At 46.7% G+C, this 8,686-nt stretch overlaps 1 protein-coding gene across 1 annotated transcript; it reads right to left on the reverse strand.

Moving 5' to 3' along the window:
* Positions 1 to 9: 9 nt before the first annotated feature.
* Positions 10 to 8,608, reverse strand: LOC102442671 (WD repeat-containing protein 31-like). Its single transcript, XM_023749342.1, is given in 7 exon segments — positions 10 to 1,843; positions 3,493 to 3,655; positions 5,711 to 5,852; positions 7,007 to 7,074; positions 8,268 to 8,318; positions 8,320 to 8,369; positions 8,467 to 8,608. Coding segments are annotated over 7 exon segments (729 nt in total). The 5' UTR covers positions 8,561 to 8,608; the 3' UTR covers positions 10 to 1,682.
* Positions 8,609 to 8,686: the final 78 nt, after the last annotated feature.

Genomic DNA, 8,686 nt, shown 5'->3' on the forward strand with positions numbered 1-8,686 from the left:
CATGTCTAACCTTGGGCAAAGGACTAGATGTCCCTGGGCCTCAGCGTCCTCATCTGTGAAATGGGAATAACAATAAGAATCAGAGTGAGAATAAATCTTTAGGTGCTCAATGAAGCAGTTTCCGTGCTCACTATCCCTTTGTGTTTCCAGAGTGCCAAGGGCCATAACTTAAGGAATCAAAGGGGAAGCTGAACAATGACTAAAGTCTTAGAAAGTAAGATGGAGGATAGATGACTGGTAAATGTGTGGAAAAGAGCATTTGGTCTGGACAGAGGGCAATGAGTACCAATGGCTACCATTTATAAGCACCTGGTGCCTTGCTTGGCATTAATATAGTTCTATTCAGTCCTCAGAACAGCTCCATGAGGAACCCATGATTATGGCCCCATATAACAAGTGAGGATTTCATAACTTGCCCAAGATCCAGCTAAATGGAGAACTGGAGAGTCAAATTCAGGTTTGACGCTATGCAGTAGCTTAAGATTCTCCTGCCCAGGCAGTAGAGACAGCTTGAGGGAGCTGGACTTACAGAGGAGCAGGAGGGAGACAGGAAGATGGCTGTCAGCCATGGGCATCAGGGGCTGGCAGGGGCCACAGAGACAAATGCACAATCTTTCTTTCATCAGAAAGGGATCCCCCAGTGGCAGGTGTCTCAGGCGTGGGCTTACCTGAAGGCAGGAGGGACCCTATTTTCCCTGGAGGAAAGTGGGCTTGTGAGTACCAGGTGAGACTGATCTCCTGGGGGCCACACAGGCAGATCTGAGCACCCTGCCCCTCCTCGCTGTGGGGCTCAGTGGGAGCACACAGTTGAGTCCATGCCTCTACTTATGTCCTATTGTCATTGCAGATATTCCCTTTGCCTCACTCTGGCCATTCCCTGGAAAGAGTTTACATAAAACAATAAAAATATTAAAATGTACACATAAAAATTTTTCAGCATTAATCTCGCAACCTCTCCATTTTCTTATCCACAGACGCAGTTTGATAACTCCTACAATTCTGACAAGGTCCTTGGGGTTGTCGGCCTCTTCAAGCCATCTCAAGTCTGATTTTCATGTAACCTCCACGCTGATCTGGCAGGGATCTGACACCCTCTCTTCTACTATTTTGAGTAGAAGCCAAGGTTTTTGCTTTCTTGCCCTCACTTTGCTTCTTCACATTGCCGAGGAGCAGTGACTGGAGCTGAATCTCGTGTCTGCAGTCTACTTCCTCTATGGAGCTGCACTGTTCTTTCCCGTGTGGATAATTTTGAGGCAAGCAAAGCAGAGTGTCTCTCCCCCTTGCTTTTCTTTCTTTTGTGGAGACATGGAACAGGTCAGTTCAACAGACTCAGAGCCTGTGTCTTGAATCTCAGAGGCCTATGACAGAGGCCTAACAGGTCACCATTTGAGCCATAAATATTTTTTCTGAAGAGCAGTCCCAAGAGCTCGCTAAAACTTGCATTTGGATTTAACGTAGATTGAGAACCTTACGTTTAACCCATGTCTCTAAACTCTGTACCTGATTTTGGACCACTGGCTTCACATTGACTTCTAACACTGATATACCTTCTAAGACAAGTGAACCTAAACAAAGAACACCAACCGCACATTGCCGTCCCCTGAAGATAACACGGAAAAGCAAAGCCACACTGGGAAAGGAGAGGCCATGGCTTGGTTTTGTCCAGCAAACGTCTCTTGGCCTCAGAATACTGCCACTTCCCGCAGTCCCAGCCCTGAGCTGTGGTCCACTCTGAGCAAGTGAATTCCTCTGCGGAAACTTGCACATAATAAGGAGATGGTGTCGCCAACGGCCAGGGAGGTCAAAGGTCCTGATCCATCCAGAGACAAGGTGAACAGGCAGGCTGGGGGGAGGAAGTGGGAAACCAGCCACTTAGGCCAAGAGTGCAATATCATGGAATGCTGTGTCTGTAAGAATTCCACGTAATGAAAGCAAGTGCTGTATGTCTCCAACCCACACAACAGAGGCACCCCATGCTTTAGAGGAACGTGCACTAGCAGGGAAGTCGGTCAACCCCAAGACTTCGACTATCGAGAATGGCACACAAACCAAACAGGATGGCTATATGCCACTGAGAAGTGTGTTCAGACACGTGGGGCCTCCCTGGCAAGGACATGTTAAAAAGTTGCCCTCAGCCCTGGCCGGGTAGCTCATTTGGTTAGAGTGTTGTCCCGATATGCCAAGGTTGCGGGTTCGATCCCCAATCAGAGCACATATGAGATGCAACCAATGAATATATAAACAAGTGCAACCACAAATCAATGCTTCTGTCTTTCTCTCCCTTCCTCTCTCTCTGTCTGGAAAAAAAAAAAAAAGTTGCCCTCAGTTACCTGCCCTGAGAACAAAGCAGGGTCAGGACGAAGGAAAACAGACAGGGACACGGGTTTTCAGTTAGGCTTCCCAGGCTCTCCTCCCTTCAAGACAAGAGATAACGAGGAACATGAATGGCAGTCAGGGGCTTCCAGCGGAGCCAGTCTCCCTCCACCTGCACTTCAAAGCCTTCTCACACATCGGGTGGGCAGGGCAGCACTTCAGGTCTCATTCCCCCTGGTCTCAGGTTTATGCTAATGAAGCTAAAAAGCTGTTTCTCCCACTTCCCACATGGAGGTGACCAAGGTGACAGAGAAGGCAACTCCAGGGGCGGGCACAGCGGGCTGTCCTTACTGTGTAAGTTTAGCTTGTGTGCCCCTTGACGAGATCTCACCTCTTTCTCTGAGGGAGCTACCCTACCCTCCTTTGATGGGACCCAGATTTCTGGAAGGTTACTGTAGGAGGGACCTGGTTTGAGGTTTTCTAAAGTAATGCTATTCTTGTGTTTAGCAGAACCGTGTCCAGGACAGAATAGCATGGAGGCAGCAGGGTGGAAGGAAACACAAGCTTTATTCATGGCATTTGCCAAACCTTGTGGCATAAATACTCCCACTATGACCGTATTAAATATCCCTGAATACTTAACAATCAGCCATGAGGAGCTGGATCGGCACACCCCTGCATCGACAACTCCAGGGAGCTGGGTTCCCTAAGACACTATTTTCTCTGGTGCTTTAAAGTGTCACGACGATTTCAAAAACCTTAGCTGCAGAGTCAAAACGGGGCACAGTCTTTCTGAAACTACCTTTACTCCACCTCACCCCACCAAGAGCTGAGGCTCATTTTAGTCCTTGAAAAATAAATTTTAAAATGGCAATTTCTGTTCTCTTTTCCAGACATTTTGAGCAACACAAGTTAAAACCTGCCGAGGAATTTTAAATAGAAAGAATATAAAAGCCAAATATATTTGAGCTCTTAGGGATGAGTCTGTACAATATGATAGAAACAGCTATGTAGCCTCTAGCCGAGGCTGAACAGAGATTCCGGTATCTGGTGTCATGTCTTAACCACCAGGGGGCTGAACAGTGGCAGGACAGGCGTGGTGTCCTGAGAAATGGAGAGGAAGTTTTAAGGAAGCCTTTGAGACTTATCTTTAAGAAGCACTAATAGTAGGGTCCTTACCTCCAGTATCTTGGTTCCAAATCTTCACCTTGCAGTCGTGTGATGAGGTAGCGATTACAGGCATCAAGGCCAATGCTCTTGGTAGAAAGACACAGGATGCCACAGTCTGGAAATGCCCCTTATACTCACATATTCTGTTCCGCGTCTGTCTTAGGTCCCACAACTGCAAAGTAATGACATAGGCTACCTCAGATATATACATTTCCCCAGCTTCATTCATTGATATCTATCGCCTCTCCATCTCATGGCCCACCTGTTCCCTCCACTTACCTACTTCTGTAGCTACCCTTACCTTCATCCATCCCATCCACAACACAGCCAACCATCCATCCACCCAGTGATTATTTTAAGCACCAACTATGTCTCAAACAACCCTGGTTAAGAATGTGCCTGAAGGGTTGTTGCCTTCCTCATTAACATACTGTGGTTAGGAAAGCGAAGCTCCAAGTCCTACAGCATGAGAGAGTATGAGGTTACTGACTTTCTATGACAACTCAAGAGCTATCTTATATCAGCCTCTTGGTATCTGTGGGTCTTGTGGGGACCCCACAGTTAGGAGCACCTTCTCATAAGTACATGCAGGCACAGAGCTGATTTAATGCATAGTCACTAAACCTTGACTACAGGTGAGGCGCCAGTCCTGCCAGTCCCATTCTTTGCTGATACAGATCAGACCACACCTGGAGAATAATGTTCAGGTAAGAGAGCAAACTGAATTGTGTCCAAAAAACAATGAAACCACTGGACACCCTGTCCTCTGAGGAACAGTGTAGGAGCTGGAAACGCTTAGCTTGAAGAAAAGATGCCACATCAGCAGCCTGGGATTTAAAATCTTGACCCAACACTTTCCAGAGGTGTGTCTTGTACAGCTTGCCGTGTCTCTATTTCCTCATCTGTAAAATGGGAATTATACTACTTGACTCACGTGGTGGTGGTTTTTTAAAAATATATTTCTATTGATTTCAGAGAGGAAGGGAGAGGGAGAGAAAGATAGAAACATCAATGATGAGAGGGAATCACTGACTGGCTGCCTCCTGCATGCCCCCCAACTGGGGATCGAGCCCGCAACCCGGGCATGTGTTCTTGATTAGAATTAAACATGGGATCCTTCAGTCCACAGGCCGGCGCTCTATCCACTGAACCAGACCGGCTAGGGCTCGCGTGGTTGTTTTAAGGATTAAATGAGATAATACATGTAATGTGCTCAGCCCAATGCCTAGGCCAGTGATGGCGAACCTTTTGAGCTCGGCGTGTCAGCATTTTGAAAAACCCTAACTTAACTCTGGTGCCGTGTCACGTATAGAAATTTTTTGATATTTGCAACCATAGTAAAACAAAGACTTATATTTTTGATATTTATTTTATATATTTAAATGCCATTTAACAAAGAAAAATCAACCAAAAAAATGAGTTCGCGTGTCACCTCTGACACGCGTGTCATAGGTTCGCCATCACTGGCCTGGGTGTAAGAAATGTTTGATAGTCCTGACTGGTTTGGCTCAGTGGATAGAGCTGCGGACTGAAGGGTCCCGGTTTCATTTCTGGTCAAGGGCATGTACCTTGGTTGGCACATCCCCAGTGGGAGGTGTGCAGGAGGCAGCTGATCGATGTTTCTCTCTCATCAATGTTTCTAACTCTCTCTCCCTCTCCTTTTTTCTCTGTAAAAAATCAATAAAATATATTTTTTAAAAAAGAAATGTTTGATAAAATGGGAGCTATAATTATTCTATTTAGATACTAGATGACCCCTTTAACTGGTATTCTACTATTAGGAATCCAACGTACTTTGGAGGAGCCTATCCTGAAATTAATTGAAAGGAAAGCTAAATGGTTAAGGGATGGAGTGGGCCCTTGATCAACACTGAAACTCCGACTTCCTAAAGAGCTTGAACCTCCTTTACTGTGACCACAAGTACAATGAAAACACTTAGTTCTTCACACAGTCCTTCTCCTTTCTAAGCTCTGCTGGGAGGACGGACATCAGCAGGCCAGTTCTAGGATACAGCCTTCTTGACTCTCATCCCATTCCTCTTTCCCAAACCAATTCAGAAAGCCCTCGGCTGAAGGGCCTTTCTTGAAAGAAGTATTTGGAATGCAAAGGATCACTTATAGTCTGCACTCGGAATAGGCCTGAGCCATTAGCAGACCTGCTGTGCGGCCCAGTACAAGTTATTTGCTCATCAACAACCAGACACCTGGACCGGACATGACCCCTCACCGTGGCTTCGCAGCCTTCTCCTCCAAAGCCACTGCTGCAGGAGAGACACCTGTGTCCGTCCTCACTGACCTCGCAGTAGGTCTGAACGTGTTGCTTTGCAGGAAATATATGAGCCACCTGGAGCCCCCGACTGTCCCATAATCTGAAAGAAATGACAGCAAAAAAATGAGTTTATAGTAAGTGTGTCTGAAATATACCATAATCACCTGCAATCATAAAAGTCTTGGCTCTTTGCTGCTTCGGCCAGTCAGAATGGAGTCATAATATACCTAAAAATAGCAGCTTGAACCAGATCAATCTCGGAGACTCCAAGCTGGCAGGAAATAACAAAATGACATCTGAGTTCTTTCTATTTTGAGATCTAGTTAATAGAAATTTAGACCAAGCAACTTAATTATATAAGCTAATTTGGTCTTTTGGGGTGCTGCCTTCAATGGAAAGAAGATATTTCTGTGCCTGAGATTTTTAATTTTTAAAAATATTTTTTTATTGATTTCAGAGAGAAAGGGAGAGGGAGGAAGAGATAGACACATCAATGATGAGAGAGAATCATTGACCGGCTGCCTCCCGCACGCCCCACACTGGGGATTGAGCCTGCAACCTGGGTATGTGCCCTGACTGGGAATCAAACCATGACCTCCTTGTTCATAGGTCAACACTCAATCACTGAGCCACACCGGCTGGGCTATAATTTTTTTAAAAAGATACTTATGATAGTACAGAGGAGCAATCATCTTTCCAGATTCATAAACAAAAGATTTACAGACTTGGTCAACCTTGGCTATGGGGTTCACTGGGGAGTATTTTATTTACCTCTTGTCTCATTCCTACCATTTTCTAAGTAGAATCTCTTCTGATAGCCAGTTTCTAGTCACGCTCTCTAGTCTAAGAACAGTTGACTTCATTTGATTCCCCTGATGGCGATTCTTACTCTGCTTTCTCGGAGAGGGCCTCGCCTGAGGGCTGGTGACTGGGAATGTGAGAGCCTGAGCAGGGCCAGCAAATAAAGCCAGGCAGTTCGAAAGGGTGGGAGGAGCAAGTGACTGATCCTGAGGTTAATCTGACTGTTCACACAGCTACACAGCCAGGACGGGTGGAATCAGCTGCTTTGGGTTTTTCCTGGCCTGACTAGCATTCAGCCTCTATACAGAGGATTCCATGGGGCCAGATCAGAGAGGCCCCAGGACCAGTGAGGGGCACAGCAATGCAGGGAAGCAGAGTGGGAATGGAGTCGTGTAAGCGTGGGAGCCACAAATCTTCACCAGAAACACTGTCACTGGTGCTCAGTGAGCCCACCTGATGGTTTTATCTTCAGAAGCCTGTAGTACATATGGTTCTCGGGGGACCCAACACAGGTGAGTGACCTGGAAGAAGCACAATTTTCAAAATGTCTCCAGACCAAGTCATTCCTCTGCTGGAATTCCTGTAAACAGTGCTAAATAGCATCTCTGTACCACTTCTCAAGGACGCTGACCTAGGGAATTTGACTTGGAGGAAGGGGTTTCATGTTTTGCAGACACCCACCAGTCATGCTCTCCTTGCATCTCCTTGGCTATCAGCATCAACAGTAGCAGCTGGGCCAGTTGTGAGTACCCCAATGCATGCAGGCGCTCTTAGAATGCCTGAACCCAAACACCTGGCAAAGAACTACTGGTCTGTGGCAGCCAGGGGAGCAGTCCCCGCGGTAAAGCAGGACCACTGAAACCACAGTCTAGACCACAGAGGGTTGAGGAAGGGCTCTTCTTGCACTTTATCTCTGCATTCCTCTGGTGGGCAGGCATGAAAGACTTTTCAAAACAACCCAAGGTAACAGGATTTTCTTTTTCCCCAGGAACCTCCACAAACACACAAGGCATAGGGCAAGCACATCTTGCCATTGACAGTTGTCTTCAAAATTGGAAAAGATAACTATGATTGACATTTGATGAGCACTAAAGGAACATCTACCATGTCGGGTGATATAATTCTCCCCATTTTATAAATGAAGACACTGAGACTCTAAGTACGTTTCTTAGGGTAACACAGCTAAAAAGTGGTGGTTTGATGGTTTGAACTCAGGTATGACTGACCCCCAAGGCTGTGGAGTTTATATACCAGTCTGGTACCAGAAAACGCTGGTCTTCATAAACAGAGCAAATTATACAGAAAGCAACGTCATTCTTACTTCTCTGCATAATGTTATAGATACAGAACACAGAGCATGACTGTGAGCTCCTGGAGGACAGAGACTGTGTCCCTAGTCACTAACCCTGCTCTAAGCTCAGTGTCTGGCCCACAGAAGAAATAAAATAACTGTGTTTTGAAGGAGTAAGTGAGGACACCATTTAAGATTCCAATATAAACTAGTGGAATTGTTTTCTGGAGCAAAAGGCCTTAAGAGATCATCTAATCCGATAACCCTGAGAGGCTGGAGTTTGACAGAGAGGTAGGGGTGGGGAGCAAAGAGGACCAAGCCTCTAACGCCTGGTCGTGGGTCTCCTGATCTCTCGCCCAGGCCCTTCCCCTCCCCCCACCCTCCCTTCTGCTGCCCTGCTGCACAGCAGGTTACAGTTCGTACCAGGTTCCTGGAGACCGAAGCTCTCTCCACACACTGTCCGGTCCCCACATCCCCACAGGACTAGGGTGTTGTCCCGAGAGCCAGTGCACAGCTGTGTTGAGTCTTTGGAAACAATGGCAAGAAGATGGTCCATGAGACAGACTTGGAACAGGCTTTTCAGAAAGTACAAAGGCCCTGGGAAGGGGTCTGCTTTACTCACCAGGACTCACAGCTAACCCAGTGACCACCATGGCATGGCCCGAGAACTGCTGCCTGGGTTGTGAGGGGCCGTGCAAGTCCCACATCATGACCATCCTGTCCCGAGAGGCGCTGAAGAACTGGTTTGATTTGTGAAGACAGGCTATCTGCTCGAGAAAGAAAGCTTTGGTGTGCTTGTTTGATTGGATTTTAATACGTTAAGCGCCCAGCCTGTTTTGTCT

This window comes from Myotis lucifugus, unplaced genomic scaffold (assembly GCF_000147115.1).
Source record: "Myotis lucifugus unplaced genomic scaffold, Myoluc2.0 scaffold_6365, whole genome shotgun sequence".
Classification (NCBI taxonomy): domain Eukaryota; kingdom Metazoa; phylum Chordata; class Mammalia; order Chiroptera; family Vespertilionidae; genus Myotis; species Myotis lucifugus.